The sequence below is a fragment of the Calliphora vicina genome, chromosome 2 (assembly GCF_958450345.1).
Source record: "Calliphora vicina chromosome 2, idCalVici1.1, whole genome shotgun sequence".
Classification (NCBI taxonomy): Eukaryota; Metazoa; Arthropoda; class Insecta; order Diptera; family Calliphoridae; genus Calliphora; species Calliphora vicina.
This window is the reverse complement of record NC_088781.1, coordinates 17283337-17301045: the sequence shown is the minus strand read 5'-3', so window position 1 is coordinate 17301045 and position 17709 is coordinate 17283337. Positions and strand designations below refer to the sequence as shown.

At 30.2% G+C, this 17709-nt stretch overlaps 1 protein-coding gene across 2 annotated transcripts in view; it reads right to left on the bottom strand.

The window, feature by feature from the left end:
- Positions 1 to 200: 200 nt before the first annotated feature.
- The window catches only part of Eaat2 (Excitatory amino acid transporter 2), a 53540-nt gene continuing 36031 nt past the window's right edge, over positions 201 to 17709 (bottom strand). Inside the window, exons 4-8 of one of the 2 annotated variants that reach the window (XM_065501673.1) lie at positions 10962 to 11295; positions 7447 to 8049; positions 6461 to 6790; positions 1296 to 1407; positions 201 to 963 (exon numbers count right to left, since the gene is read on the bottom strand). In XM_065501673.1, coding sequence (XP_065357745.1) covers positions 784 to 963; positions 1296 to 1407; positions 6461 to 6790; positions 7447 to 8049; positions 10962 to 11295 — 1559 coding nt within the window. In that variant the 3' untranslated portion in view covers positions 201 to 783. The remainder of the gene's footprint in view (positions 964 to 1295; positions 1408 to 6460; positions 6791 to 7446; positions 8050 to 10961; positions 11296 to 17709) is intronic. The other variant, XM_065501672.1, reaches the window with a different exon arrangement.

Sequence of the window (17709 nt, the reverse complement as noted above, 5' to 3'; positions counted from 1 at the left end):
TTAGTACATTTGAGAAACATAATTAAGACTTATAAAATAAATTAGTTTGAATAGAATTAAATAAAAGAAAGTGATAGAGTGTAAGTTATAGTTATTTGAAAAATATTTGCAGAGTTAGAGTGTTTGGTATCTAAATTGTTGTAGTTAAAACATCACAAATTTCACTTAAAATATAAAAAGTGTTAAAATTTTTGGGTTTTTTTTATTTTTTTGATTCAAAACGGAGTTCTTTTTTTAATAATTTTTTAAAGTTTTAGTATAAGTATAGATTTTGGTGGGTTATTGATATAATTTAATAAAATTGTTTTTATAAATCTATTTTAATTTTGGAATATTGTTTAATATTTGTTTGTTTTTTGGTTAAAATAACAGTCTGGCTTTAAGAATTTGTTTATTTTTTTTACAATTTTTTTGTTAGAAAAGGATATGGGAATAAAAATTGTTCAAGTCTTTTTTCCAACAAGCCAATAATCTCTTAATATTGTATAATAATGCATTTTATTGTTTTCGAATTAAATGGCGGAATTTTTTATGTTTGTGGGTGTGTGTTGTGTTTGATTATTTAGAAATTGACAGTTTAAATATTGTATTTGAATTATTTTTCATTGGAACACTACCATCTTTACTAAATCTTAATACTTATAATGTGTAATTAGTTATTATCTTTTCTTTTCTTTTCATGTTAAAATATTAATTATTAGTTTTGCCTTAATACAAAATATTGTTAATTTTCTTTTTTTCTGCTTCTAATATTTCTGCCATCTTCTTAAAATTGTATCGCTTTTAAATTTTATTATTTGCATGACCATTGTGATGATGTTGCTGCTGTTGCTGTTGCTGATGCACTTTGTTAATAACCACATTCATATCAACGATAACAGCATCCGGTATAGTACAATTACTATCCAATTCAGTTTGTCCTTCTAAACTGACATGACCATTTGGTGTACTAATGGGAATTTCCTGTTCCTCACCCAAACGAAAAATGTCAAATGCGAAAAAAAAAATACAAACAAAAATCGTTATTAGTTAATTAAACATTTCCCAGGGGATTACAGATTATTAATAATAATAATTAGAAATACTGTTGATTCTAAGGCGCCTCTAGCTTTAATCGTTTATCTGTAAGCGGTATACGAGTTTAGTGAATAACAGAATGTTATTTCTGTTCAATATTTATTTTCAATTTCTTTTTATTTCATAAAATATACTTCACCTTCTTTTGCTCTTTGTTTTAACTCAGAGTTTTTTTTTTTTGGTTTTTGTAAAACTTTAAAAATCACTTCATTTATTACCTGATAGAGTACAGCAGCATCGAGAGCCATTAATTCTTTGCGTGATAACTCCTCAACTACGGCAGCTGTGTAGCAATCCCCCAACATGTTATTCGTAGTGCGTATGCGATCGCTAAAAGGAGAGAAATATATTATAAATTAGGAAATAAATTTTAAAAAAGGATTAAAGTGTCCTCGAATGGTCTATAACCACTATTATAATATAGATATTGACCATAAACTTAGACGTCCCTAAAAAGTCGTTTAAAATAATACTCGGCTGTATGTTGAGTTCTATAACATTTAACGTGCTCATCAAATATGCTCGATCAAGGATAAAAAGTCTATACGATCTTACTAGAGTGTCCAAAAAACCGGTAAATTTAAAAAACCGGTTAACAGGTTTCGGTGTTTGTCTTCAAAAAATCCGGTTAACCGGTTTATATTAAATTTGTATTCAATATGAAAATTTTTTAAATTTTTATGGCTCTATTTTTATGCAATTACTTTATACCTTTTATGAAATATTGTCATATGCTAAATTTTCTATAAAATAAAACAATATTTTTAAAAATGGTATCAATGTTTTTCAAAAATATGTTTAAATGAGCTTTTGAAAATATATTTCATTAAAATCGGTTAACCGTCTTACAAAAACCGGTTTCTCAAAAAACCGAAAAGTTAAAGAAAACCGAAACCGGTCGAGTTTACAAAGATGATAAAACCGGTTGGCCGGTTAAATTTAATATTTCTATAGACAAGTCAAATTAAACTAATATGAAAATAATTAAAGGCTAAATTTTGAAATGTAAAAATTACTATTTGAATATTATTTTGTTATCCAACAAAACTTAAATTTTCCAACATTGTGCTCGATATATGAAGGTCATGCCGAACGCAAATAAAACAAGTTAGAACGGTATATTCGGCTTTGCCGAATCTTACCTCCACCTGCTTACATATTTTTTAGGTTGATATATATGGGAGCTATAACCAATTATAGGCCGATCATCATAGAATTAGGTATAGCGATTTTGGTATATATGGGGATTATTTATGACAAATTTCAACATAATAGCGATATTTATGCTAGTTTAAGTGATTTTCGGAAGTGAACTTTATATGGGGGCTACGGTCAAATATGGGCCGATCCACAAAAAATTTTGTGTTGTTATTTCTTTTAGCACGAAACTTATTTTTGCTGAATTTTGTATGGATACTGCAATTCTGAAGGCATTTATAGACCATAGAACCATATTTCGGGAAGAAATTTGTATGGGGGCTAGGAGAAATCATGAACCGATTCTTATAATTTTCACCAGAGTTAGTCCTTTTATTACAAAAATAACGCGTGTAAAGTTTTATGGTATTATCTGCAATATATTTACACAAATAAACAAAAAATGTGAAAATTGTCAATTTTTTTTTAGATTGTCTCACATTTTGTTTCATAGCTCTGGTTCTACTGAACCGATTTTGCTGATTTTCAATACCAAACTGCTTAGGACAACAATAAACACATTTTTTGCAAGTCTACCAATTTTGTTTGTGTATTTTGGACGTGAGCGTGTTTTACACAGACGGACAGACAGACGGACATGGCTCATTCGACTTAGAATTTCATAAGGATCAAGAAAATATATACTTTGTTGGGTCTCAGATGAATATTTCTTTTACATTTCTATTACACACGGAATGACAAACTTATATATACCCTAGGGTATAACAAGTAAGAGAGCTATATTCGGCTGTGCCAAATTTTATATACTTCACTAAATTATGCTTAAAAATAAACATTTTAAATGTTTTTAAGTAAACCATATTAAAAGTTGTGTTTTAATTTTTTCAAATTTTTTTTTTAATTTTTTTCAAAATTTTTTTTTTAACTTTTTAAAAAATTTTTGTAATATTTAGTGGAACAAATTTTGGATTTATTAGTGAAACAAATTTTGGTACAAACATTTTTTTTGTGAATAAAAATTCGGCCTAAAATTTGACCCATTGTAGGTCTGACTTAATATCTTTGAAATGTCTATCATTAGATATCCATATTATCTATATTTATGACTAAGTAATCTAAATATAGATACAAAATAACTTAAAAATCGGTTTTCCTTATATGTCAGCCATTTATAAGCAGATTTTCTTGATTTCAAATAGCAACCAAACTGGGTGAATTAGTCAGTATATGTTATAGTTCTTTGGGGTCTACTGAAAGTTGATTTCTAAATACAGACGGACATCACTATATCGACTCCGCTATCTACAACGATTCCAAATATATACACTATTATTTTTATATTGCATAACTGATTCTATATATGGTCAAAATTTGGTGAAATTCTACTTCCACAAAGTGGGTCAAAAGATCAATTGAAATATTACTTTTGTTCTAGATGTCTACTAACACAAAAATTTTAAACTCAATTATTTTGAAATGGTAAAAAAATTATACACTATTGTTTTATTAAGGAGACGATATATGAGGGTTTCGATTTGATTTCCAAAATCAAACACTTTTTTGATTTTTTTTCAAAATGAGCCTTTTTTCTCAAAAGAAAGCTTATGTCTTTTCCTTGAAGAGCCTTTTGGTCGTTTAGTGGGATGCTATGATAGATTCGATGTCTAGTTACTCAAACGTAGATCAAGCAAAATCCTATATAATGTACGGTCTTATTTCGGATTTGCAAAACTGTTTACCCCTAGAACTAGATATTAATCGGTTTACTTTTCCTCCTATTCGAAATGTACCGATTAAACTTTCTTTCCGTTATAGATTATGAAATTCAAAATCAAGCCCTTAAATCGTGCAACCGTCATATTTACACATGAAAATATCGATGCATACGCGAAAGTAGAATCCAGAACATGACAATCAAATAAAAGCAAATTCGAATATTGCAGAATATTGAAAACAATTTTTGTGAAAAAAAAAATTTTGGGGAAAAAATTGTATGAAGAGAAATGCTGATGGAAAAAATTTTTAAAAAAATAAAACAAAAGCTAAAACGGTCAGGAGTCTAATAAAGTTATATGTTTTCCGCTTGATTTAAAAATAATTGCATTTATTTTATTCTAAATGAATCGATAAATTTCCATGATATTTTGAATGGACCGCTTCATTTTTCATTTTATTCTAAATGAACTACTTCAGTTTTCATGCTATTCTAGTGGAACTAGTTCAGTTATTAGGTTATTCTTAATGAACAGTTTCTGTTCTCATACTTTTCGGAAAAGACAGGTTAATTTTTCTGAGAAACCGGTTCACTTTCCTAAATTTTTCATGCTATTCGGAATGAACTGATTAGTTTTTTATAATATTTTAAATGTTCTAGTCCAGCGTTCATGGTATTCTAAATGAAATACTTCAGTATTCATGTTATTCTAAACGAATTAGTTCAATTGTTGAACAGTTTTTGTTTTCACACGCTTCGGAAAGGACAGGCTCATTTTCATTCCATTCTAAATAAACCGGTTCACTTCTTTACTAGTACTTTCCTAAAAAATTTTAAACTCTAAAACATATTCCCATAAATTTAGAATGCTTCTTTCTCTGTAACAAATTTTGTGTGTAACAGTTTTTTCTTTAGAGAATTTGTTGTGTAAAAGTTGAATCTATAGAAAATTGTATTTTTAACCATTTTTTTATATTATTTTCTGTATAACAGTTTCTTCTATAGAAAATTTTGTGTATAACAGTTTTTTCCATAGAAAATTTTATGTATAACAGTTTTTTCTATAAAAAATTGTTTGTATAACAGTTTTTCTCTAGCAAATTGATTGCATGACAGTTTGTTATTTGAAAATTGTTTGTATAACAGGTTTTCTATAGAAAAAAGTTATATAACAGTTTCATCTATAACGAAAAATTTGAGTATAACAGTTTTTTCTATAGAAAATTGTTTGTTTTCTGCAGCAAATTCCTTGCATAGCAGTTTTTCATTAGAACATTTTTTGTATAAAAATTTTGTTCATTGAAAATTATTTATATAACAGTTTTCCTATAAAGAAAAAATATTGCATATCATGCATTAAACACATTCAAGACAGCAGGCTACCAACTTCAATCAGTCAAAAATAAAATGCACACGTTTATATGGAGACGATTATTTTAACGAGATCACAGCCACACGGCCACACGACTACTCATGCCGATGTAGCCGAATTAGGCTAATTTCTATTTTTGTCAACTACAAAACAGAAATAGTGTTGCTAATATAATAAAAAAATTTAAATCAAATTAGTACTTAAAGAAATATATTTTTTTACTTAATTAAGAGAAGTTTCTGATAATCATATTGAAATAAATTAATAACAGGTACATAATTAATTATAACCATATATATATTTTTACTCAAAATAATTATTTCAATCTTAATTACTTTGGAATTTTGTACGGTTATTTTTTTATTAAAGTGGCACCACTGAATTATAAATCAGCTGTTTACTTTGTAGCTGTCGTCTTTAAAAAAATTCAGTAGCTGCCGCACGACTACAACTGTAACCAGCAGAATTTGTGTTCGTGTATTCGTGTAGCCTGTTGTCTTGAATGTGTTTAATGCATCAGGTTTTTTTCTATAAAAAATTTGTAACCAAATTTTATAAAAAAAAAAATATTTTTTTATTGAAAAATTTTTAGCATACGGTTTTTTCTATAGAAAGTTTTTTTATTGTACACAATTTTGTGTATAACAGTTTTATCTGTCGAAAATTTAGTGTGTAGCAGTTTATTCTATAGAAAATATTATGTATAACAGTTTCTTCTGGAGAACAATTTGTGTATTACAGATTAATCTATAGAAAATGGTTTGTATAACAGTTTTTTCTGTTCTAAAAATGTTGCTTTAATACCAGTTTATTCTACGAAATGCTTCGTATAACAGAGATATGACAATCGGAAGGTAACTATTTATATTGTGAGCCTTGTCAATTCCAAAAGTACATTTATATTGCTCAAATATTTGACCTTTGTCCTGATGTAATGTTGTTGATCTCACATAATTGGTGGGACGAGCTAAGTGTCTCTGGATGATCTTAGATCAAAAGCATCTAAAGCAATAAAATTAGCAATTGCAAACAAAAAAAATAATTTTTTAACACCCCCTCATGCTTTAAAATCAAACTCAAATCATAATAAAATGTATAGATAGACAAAAATACAAAATCAACAGCAAATTAATACTTACACAAACCAATCAACGGCAAATAGTAGTGTAACATCCTGAACCGGTGCATCGATAGCTGTCAAAACCACCAACAATAAAACCAAAGCAGCACTGGGAACGCTGGCCGAACTCATGGAAGCAGCTGTCGATGTCAAGAGTACCGTGACAAGTTCACCAAAACCCAAAGTCATGCCACTCATTTGAGCAATAAATATCGAAGCAATTGAGATGAATAGAGCAGTACCATCCATATTGACATTACAGCCAATGGGTAAAACGAAACGTGTTATACGTTGATCCACACGTAACTTATCATTCATGCAACGGAATGTTACAGGAAGTGCAGCAGCACTGTACGTTCATACATCCAAACATACATACGAGTATATGAGTGGATTTTATTGGATGGGATGGATGGTTGTTGGTTGATCATTTAATAAATTGTATTATCACCCGATATTGAAGTATCACAGATTGTTGTTGTTGTTTGTTGTATATTAAGATGTCAATCAGTCATTTTGAATCACAGTCAAGTCATTAGTTTTTAATGTTAAAATTTTTTTATAGTTTTTTGTTACAATTAGTTGATTTGTGTTTTGTTTTTTTTAGTAATATTTTTTTGGATTTTTTAAGTTTTAGGTTGGGAATATTGTTAAACAATTTTCACAGGTTTAATTTGGTAGTTTGTTTTAGGTTGTTTTGTGAAAATTTTTAGAAAAAAAAATCGGAATCAAATCAAAATGTTGCATAAATACATATAAAAGTAAAAACCAAAAAGAAGGAAAGAAATATTTGTAGCAAATGAACAGTGTTTTTTTGTTTTTGTTTTTAGATTTAAGATAAAATGATATTTTTTTTTTTGTCAAAATGAAATAAACGAATTAGTAGGAGGCATCGCTAGGATTGAAATTAACGATGCAACCTTGTAACTATTTCTTTTCAAATATTTATAGTATAAGAGATTGAGAGATCATATATAGAGAGAGATAAAATATAATATGGCTTACGTTGAAGCTGTCGCAAATGCAGTTAGCATGGCTTGTATTAATCCTGCATAGAATTTGAAGGGATTGCGACGCACGATAACATAGTAAATGGCCTGCATGATGACCAACTGATACAAGACGACACCGACCGCCACCGTTAGTATGAACCACATCAATTGGGCCATCACCAAATGTAGATCGTTAACACTCAATATTTTGCCCGCTATCACCGAACTGATGCCCACCGGTGTCAGCCACATGACGCAGGTCACCATTTTCATGACAACTTCAAAGATGGCTGCAAAAAAATCGACCACTACTTGTCCTTTTTGACCAATAGTGCCAAGGAATGTGCCAAAAACTAAACAAAAGAATACAATGCCCAGGGTATTGGTGCCGCTGCGATACTGGATAACACGTATCAGTTGTGGTTCTTCGCCATCCACATCGTCTGTAGTGTCATCGATACCATCACCACTACCGCCACCACCACCGGCACTGCTGCCAATTAGAGCGGTATCATTGACAGTTTCATTAAATGTATGGACTATTGAAGGTTTAGGCAGATAAACAGTGTGCGCTTGTTGAAATGAGGCTTGGAATAAGTTATCCGGAAAGACGTTTCTGGAAAGGGAGAAAATATTAAAATATTTGAATGGTTTTAAAATAAATTTTAGTAAAGGAATTAAAGTATTTTTTTAAATTTAGTTTAATGCGCCATAAAATTAGTATAATATGAAATAGTTCACTATAGCAACCAATTTAGTTTAATTTTCAATGGTCTGCATTAAGCATTTCTTGCATAGTAACACAGATATTTTAAATACTGTAACGTGTAGTTACAAAAGTCGATCTATCAACTTAACATAATTAATAATAATTCCCAAATAGTTTATGTTCATTTTAATATAAGATATCTATGAAAAACATGAACAAGAATCGAAGTCCAGATCTACTTATACTTAGATTTTTATTTTTTAGACGAGGCCATAATTCTTACTTCGTACTAATACCCTAGTTAGCAGACCGAGAGCCGAAGTATTTATCTCGTCGGATTATACTCATTAGCTAGCTAGTTTATCTTGACGAATCCTCGATCAGAAGCTTGACCCATTAACAAACATATCCCAAAGATACAAGACAGATCTGTGGTAAATAAGATTTCAAAGGAAGCAAACCTTTGAAGAACCTGGACAGACTAAGCATATCCCAGATAGAAACAAAAACTGCATCACAATACACATTGGTCATTCTGTATCAATTTTCTAAATGTAAATTGAAATGATATGAGTTCTTCCTAGAACAAAAACTTTTGGAAATAAAATACTAATCCGAATTGCTTAGAACTTTGATCCGTTTGAGCTTCAAGAAAATATGAGATTATTGCCAATTCAGAAACTCTTAATGATAGCAAACACATGATCCTGTGATCTTATTTGATAAAGGCAACAAGGCAGTCCTGTCCAGTATAGGTCGTTTCATCTTTTACTTATCAGCTTTTTTATGTGCCCACAGGTGAGAGAAAATCCTTTAATATCCGACAATTTCAAATGTCAGACTAATCCTTGATAATAGTCTATTTGGTTCTTCTTGTTGACTAAGCAATAACTGATGCAGTTTTCGATTAAAGTTTTAAGATATGTAGATAAGACTATGACAATGGCTTCCACCTTCCGGAAAATGTCATGCTAATTTTTACTGACGCATCAAGATCATATGTAAAATTCTTTATCACGAACTATCGGGTGGATATTCCTCCACATTTAAGATCGCCATATAATATCGAAAAACTTCAAACTGTCGGCTACCCTTTTATGGTTTCCACAACATGACAATGTTAATGGAAATTGCAGATGGAAAGATGGAAGAAAGTGCCCATTTAAAAAGAGACCATAAAACTCTGGCCTAAAATGAATATGTAGAGGGTGCAATTGTGTTAAATCTGCTTAGATTGCAACTGGAACTCCATAGTTTTTATTATTAGTTGTGCATACGCTGAAATGCAGCGACTTCTTTATAAAAACTTCCTTAGAAGTTTTCAGATGAGACGAATGAGAAAAGCAGACAATTGATTATCTGTCATTGACCGACATTTAGGGAATAGAGATAAGGAGATTTAGGCCAACATATACTAATTGATAAAGTTTGTCTCTCTAGGGCGGAATTGGGTAGAATCCACAATTTAAATCAAACAATAGGATGGTTTGAGGACACGAATCAAAGGACGAATGATATGATAAGTACAAATATCACAATGGTACATATTTTTGGATCCAACTATGCTATACATCGGGCAGCTGCGAAATAAACCTAACACAACCTACTAGGAAGAAAGAGCCAACTAACATGGAGATAAAAAATGTAGTTGCAACGACAAAGAAAAAGAACAGACAACTCAGTCAACTTCTCTGGCATTTGTGAGCTTAACCCCCATTAACACGAAGTCTGGTTAAGCCTTAACCAATAGTTATACAGTCGGTTAAAATTATTTTTGTATGAAAACTGTCAGTATAACTATTAGTTAAAACATAACCAGACTTCGTGTTACTGGGGGTAAGAGGAATAATGTTTGGTCAACAATACTTTATTTAGGTAGAATCCAAATGATGGACCTGTGGGACCTATGTTTAAACCCAACTACGCTACTTCTAACGGCTGGTAATTAAATCTAACCTATCAGCCTTTTTAATTTCACTTGTAAATTCGAATTATTCTGCTGGTGTCGAAAAACTTTTTTTTACATAGCTGCAGTATAAGGAGGAAAAATCTTCAAAATTCTATAATTCTTAAATTCTCTCAAAATTTTATTCAAATAAATTTAAGAAAACACCTAAAATAAAAGCTCCCTGAGTTCTTTTTACAACAACCACGAAAACTTACAAATTCCTTAGCTCTTAATACAACTTAAACCATAGAATAAATATATAGAACGGAAGGAGAAATGTCAATGAAAAAAAATTAAACAAAATTACTCCCTTATTATATATGAATTAGGTTTTTGACAACAGACTTAGGTTTTTGTTACCTATATAGTTGTCATCTATGACATAAATTTTCCATAGGGGCCTTGCCAATTATTGGTATAATTCTTAAACCCTGAAAATATATTGAAATTTTGTTTTGGAAAAGACAACTTTTAAATTTAATTGTCTGCTGGACACTCTTCTCCTCATATCCCATAGAAAAACTAACCGCATTCATGCATGAAACAAACAAAAAATCAAAGTCACTAAAGTATCAACCGATTTCCATATTACAAATCTTGATGAAACTATGGAATATTGCCAAATATAACAAAATGGACTTTTGTTAGGTTATGGAAATTGAAAGCTGATTTATTAAAGTTGGCAATGCCTTTTGGTAATTAAGATGTATGTCTCTACTAACTATAGATAAGATTAACATATTAGAATCACCCTGTCATTGTGTTTACACATTTTTAGTAAAGACCTAAACTTTTAACATAATTTATAGCACAAAATTGTTAATGATACCATAATTTACCTTATATCATTACAACACTTTCTCACACTCACCTTCCCAAATCCAATAAACTATCCAATAAATTCACAGCCCTTTTATCCGTGGAACGATCTGTAGTATTATGTAAATCCGGGTCACCAGGATGTATAAGCATGACCAATGCTATGCCCAATGCAGCATTCAACAATGATGTGCTGGCAAAATACACCAACGTTCTCAAAGCAATTTTGCCATTCATGCGGGCATTCAGACTGGCCGAGCCGGCAATAAGACTTGAGATGACCAGCGGTAAAATCATTAATTTGAGGACACGCATAAACAATTCACCCGGATACGAGATCAACATTATCGAGTCTTCATGCAGGTGAAGCGGGCGTAGAGAGAAGCCTGTGGTAAGAGAATAGAGGAAAAAAAAGTGATTAGATAAATATTTATTTATAAATATTACAAATTATGTAGGTACTTATAATTTTTCAACTACATTAATTTAAGTGCTAATGATGCTAGATGAGTAGATTAGTTAAACCAACTGTTTATAATTTGTTACAATAAATGAACAGTGATTAAAAGGAATGAATTTAATAATAATGAAAGAAATTAATTACAAAAATACATAAATGTAGTGAAATTGATTTAATTTGAAAAGTGTAACTCCCAGTTCCGCGATGTCGTAAGAAAATTGAGTCGAAATATTTTGTATGAAAACCATTTATAAAGCTGTTATGACTCGATATAAGTAAAAATATTTTTCTTTTAAAATATCAATAATTTATATTCGTGAGTGATTTTCGGAAGTGGGCCTTATATGGGAGCGATGACCAATTATGGACCGATCACCATAAAATTAGGTCGTTTGATTTATGTCTATATGAAAGTTATTTATGTTGAATTTTGTGTATATACCAACATTTTTAAGTGATTTAAGCACGTTAAAGTGATTTTCGGAAGCGGGTCTATATGGGAGCTATGACTAATTATGGACGGATCGTAACAAAATTTGGTGACATGAATTTTGTATATATAAAACTTATTTGGAGCGAAATTTGTGTAGATACATATGTATATAAATTAAACATTTATGACCGATAATATCCAATTTCGAGAGGACATTTATATGGGGTCTATGTGAAATAATATACCGATTTCAGCCAGTTTCAAAAGGCTTCGTCCTTGTGCCGAAAAAATTATATGTACCAAATTTTATAGAAATATCTTCAAAATTGCGACCTGTACTCTGCGCACAAGGTTTACATGGACAGCCAGCCAGACGGACATCGTTTAATCGACTCAGAAAGTGATTCTAAGTCGATCGGTTTTCTTTAAGGTGGGTGTTAGACTAATATTTTTGGGCGTTACACACATCTGCACAAACGCATTATACCCTCCCCACTATGGTGGTGTAGGGTATAAAAATCAAATGAATTAAAACCAATACAAATATACGAATATATTCTCTAACTGTTCTACTAAGCTACACCATCATTTAAAAGATTCGAAATAATTAATTCTTAATTCCATTTTCGAAATCAAAAGAAATTTTATTTCTTAACCATTCCGTTAATGAATTCATTATGAATTAATTCATAGGCTTAATTCCTACTTCAAATGCAATGAATACATTCCTTTAGGAATTCATCCTTTATAAGACTAATTCTTTATTAAATCATTTAAATTTTCTTGAATTCAAATACATTACAAAATAGCTTTAAAATTGTATTGAATGATTAAATGTTTCTTCAATTCAAATCTATTACAAAAAGACTTTAAACAATTAATTCAATGATGAGTGAATTCTATTTAAATAAAAACCTTTGAATGAAGCTAAAGATTTAGATGTTGGGAATGGATTTATGGAATGAATAGCTGACATTTTTAATTCCGAATTAAGATTTAAGTGAACTAAGCTCATTAATTAATTAATTCAAAGCTCTGCATCATTTCAGTATTGCTTTTTTTGTTTTCATTTTACGAGCACTTGGTAAACATGAGATACATACTTGAAAATGTATTTGTATGTACAGCAGAGTATTTGAAAGCATTATTAAAAAGGCAAACAGCCCAGCAGTTAAGCAAGTACTCAATGCATCCCATATAGTAATTGTCACTAATGTCTGATCACTTGGCTGACTTTAATTTATATATTTTAGGTCATTTGACATGTATGTGCTCTTTGTAGTGCCGAGATAAATCAATTGGTTACTTTATACATCCCATGGAATCTAGCTTGGAGTCAATTGTCAATTAAGTGTCTCTAAGTAATCTAGAATGTAATGACTTTAAGTGTTTATTTTGTAATATGAAGGGAAACGGATCCCATGCAGTTAGGCAAGTAGTCAATGTATCCCTTTTAGTCAGTAATTGTCTGTACTCTTTGTAGTGCCGAGAGAAGTCAAATGGTTACTTTATATATCCCAAGTAATCTAGCATGAAGCCAATTGTCACTTAAGTGTCTCTAAGTAATCTAGAGTGTAGCCACTTTAAATGTTTATTTTGTAATAACAAAGGAAACAGATCCCAGCAGTTAGGCAAGTAGTCAATGTGTCCCTTATAGTCAGTAATTGTCTGTACTCTTCGTAGTGACGAGAGAAATCAAATGGTTACTTTATAGATCCCAGGTAATCTCAATTGATCCCAGGTAAGTCAATTGTCACTTAAGTGTCTCTAAGTAATCTAGAGTATAATCACTTTTAACGTTTCTTTTTTGTAATAAGAAGGTAAACGAAACCCAGCAGTTAGGCAAGTAGCCAATGTATCGCCTATATACAGTTGGCTGACTTAAATTGATATATTTTGGGTCATTTGACAAGTATGTGCTCTTTTTAGTGCAGAGAGATGTCAAATGGTTACTTTATAGATCCCTGGTAATCTTGCATGAAGTCAATTGTCACTTAAGTGTCTCTAAATAACCAGTTAAATAGGGTCAATGGACTCCCCGATTAGGACATGTACGTGTTAAAATAACTAGTATAAATAGCTATTTACAGTATAATAAATAACTAGTTATTTAACTAGTTGTCACCCAAAATGATAGGTAAATTCACTAGTTCGCGACAGTCTCCTAGAACTGCAGGGATGATAGATATGAATACTTAGTATATATTTTCTAGTGTTTGATACATACTGATACCATGACTATGTGAGCTTTAAACGTGCTGGATAAGTTCATAAGTTTTCCTCTAGTTTTATTTAACATGACCCATTTCGTTTGTCGCTTTTATCCCTCTAGCTTATGTATGTTTAAGAAAATCACATGTGTAGAACGAAAGTAAGGATGGCTGTCTGCTGCTGGTATGAGCAAAACTACTATATTGTAATTGTATTAAGAAGGATACTCGTGTCATATGTTATTATTTACATTGAACTTGAATAGTCTTCCCAGTTTTATTGCAATTTCTTGTAGTTATTTTTTAGTATATTTTCTTTACTTGTATTTGAAATAGCTGCAAGTGCACTCCACATGTGCAATCGAGTGTCATTTAATAAAAACACATTGGCTGAAGGAAAGTGGGTGTGCTTCTAGGCGATGCCGTGTTAACACTATTGCAACGTTAGACAACATACAATTATATAAATATACAGATGTATGTAGGTATGTATGGATGTTTATATGTTAGCATATGTAAGATATATAAGTTAGAAAGTACATGTATTTAAGTGTCAATAAATCATGCGTTTAATAATGATTACACTTTAATCTCCTATGGCGGGTTTCCCCTTTACTCTTATTACTCTATATATAAACTAGAAACAATTTATTTTTAATAACTATTGCAATTAATGACACTTAGGATAATAATAACTTTTAAATACCCTTTAGCATACCTATATACTACAATATAAGTACTTCATTTCCCTAAAGATTCCGTAATGAATATAATTATACTTTTATGTTCTATAAACTTTAAAAAAATGGTTTTACTTTTACAATTTAGAGCATTATTGGATTTGACGGAGCTGGAATTAATATAGAGAATTTTCCAGAAAAACTATTATGAAAGTATAATTGGTGAAACCCGAACATACGATACCCTACACCGAGAACAGGATTATAAACAGTTTTCTTTTTAATTTATATGGCAGCTATGAATAATTATGGACAGATCGCCATATACGAAACTTGTTTGTGTTGAATTTAGTTTGGTTACCAACATTTTTAAGAGATTTAGTTAAAGTGATTTTCGGAAATTGGCATTATATGGGAGATATGACTAATTATGAACCGATCGCCACAAAATTAGATAGTGCGAGTTCGGTTAATATAAAAACAATTTGTGCTGAATTTGGTTTGGATAACTGAGATATTTATGGAAGCATAAATATTTTTAGCGAGGGCAGTTGTTTTGGGTCCAGAAGTAATAATCGAACGATTCTAACCAAATTTAATAGGCTTCGTCCTTAGGGTAATAAAAAAGATTGTGCCAAATTTTACATGGACGGATGGACATCTCTTAATCGACAAAAAAAGTGATCCTGGGCAGATTGGTATACTTTAAGTTGGATGACTAAATGTCTGTACTAACCCAATATTCCCTCCCCACTATGGTGGTGTAGACTATTTTTAGAAGTTTGTTTATTTTTGTACAGATTGCATATGACTCATAGTACAGTTTAAGCGTATTTGGCTATTACACTCGAATTGATAACATATTGTATGAACACATTTGGCAATCAACAAGTAAGAGAGTTCTATATACTAGTGTGTCCCAAAAAAAGTTTTTTTTTATTTTCATGGGTGCTCAAACATAATTTAAAATGTTGAAAACTCAAAAAAAGGCCGAGAAACCCGATTTTTGGCAAAAACTTGACTTGAGCGACCTCTAAACCTCTTCCGAAAAATCTGAAAAAAATCTCAAAACTACTTTACCCTAAGCTTTCAAATTATGCTTGAGCCCCAACAACATTTTTTTTTGGGCTATCCCCTTACCTAATTATCTATATATATAAACATGAAATGGTCCATGTATGTAATGTCGTGAGAATGGCTGGAGCGATTTGGCTGATTTTATAAAATTACTGCTAAAACCGGCTTTTTTGAGTCCAGTCAACTCTAATAGAAAAGCCCCTAAGGTATGCAGTACAAATTTAGATATTTTATTTGCAAATAAATAAGAACAGGCAGGGTTGGAGAAACTTGACGAACTAACTAGTAAATGCTACCGGGCGAAGCTGGGGTAGTACTAGTACTTTAATAAAATACAAATTTAAAATATTTTTAAGTAAACAAAATTAATTTTTTTTTTCAAAATTATTAAATTTTTTTTTTTAATTTTGTTCCAATTTTTATACCCTTCATCTTTGTGAGAAGGGTATATATAAGTTTGTCATTCCGTTTGTAATTTCCACAATATAATTTTCCGACCCTATAAAGTATATATATTGTGGAGCGGAGTCAATTAAGCCATGTCCGTCTGTCTGTCCGTCTATCTGTTGAAATCAATTTTTTGAAGACCCCAGATATATTCGGGATCCATATCTTCAATAATTCTGTCAGACATGCTTTCGAGAAGTTTCCTATTTAAAATCAGCAAATCGTTCCAGATCACAGTAATTTGGACCTACAATGGGTAAAATCGGCAAAAATATTTTTTAACCGGAATTTTTTTTTCACCAAAAAAAAAATTAAATAAACAAAAAAAAATTTTTTAAATTTAAAAAAAAAATTTAATTTAAATTTAAAAAAAAATAAAAATTCAAAAAATAAAATTTCCCAAAATATTAAAAAAACTACTTTGTGAAAAAAAAATTTGTTTACCTAAAAATATTTAAAATTTGCATTTTGAAGTATAATTAGGTGAAGGGTATATAAGATTCACAGCCGAATATAGCACTCTTACTTGTTTTTTTTTAAATTAAATTTTTTTTTAATCTATTAGTGAAGCAAAATTTGACAAAAAAAAATTTTTGATTTTGACCCTTCAATGTGTCCAACTAACTATAGCCTTATGTTCATCGTTGCAATGGACTTTCAATATCTATCATTAGATATCCATATTGTCTATATTTATGACCAGATATAAATCAAAAATCTAGGTTTTCCCGGTTTTTTTTTCTTTACATCTCAGCCATTTGTGAGTCGATTTTCTCGATTTTAAACAACAACCGAGCCGGGAGAATTCCCGATATATTGGTGCATCAATCATGTTTGTAAGTTATTTAGGGGCTACGGAAAGTTAATTCCAACACACCGACGGACTATTAAAATTTCAATTGTTACAAATGCTTTAACAAACATATAACTATTTACATTTACTACACACCAGGATATAAAACTTATTTTTTATTATAACAGCTTAATCTATATTTTAATAGTTGCCATACCTTTGAAATTACAGTTATTGTTATATTAAATTATTTGCTAATTTTTTTCGCAAAAAAAAAGAAATAGAACTCAGGCATTGTGTGCGTGCAAGTGCATGTTTGTCATTTAAATTGGTACTGGTATTTATAAATAGTAATTTAAATTACAAATGTTTAAGTTTTGTATATTTTATTATCCGATTGCGTGTTGTTATTTATTGTTACAAAACAAAAATCCAAATAACAAAATACCTTAAACTTTTACACACGAGTATGAAGTAAAAATGTCTATGTAGCACCAATTAATTATGAGAAGAATATTTTTTAAAAAGAAAAAAAAAATGTCATTATTGAAATTGATTGGATTCTGAGATAAAAAGGATGAATTTCCAAATATATTTAAATTAGCTATAGTAGGAAAAAATATTATTTGTTTTTTAATTATTTTAAGCAGAATATTAAATATTAAGGTTTAAAGAAAGCGGCAAATTTTAATGTTAATTA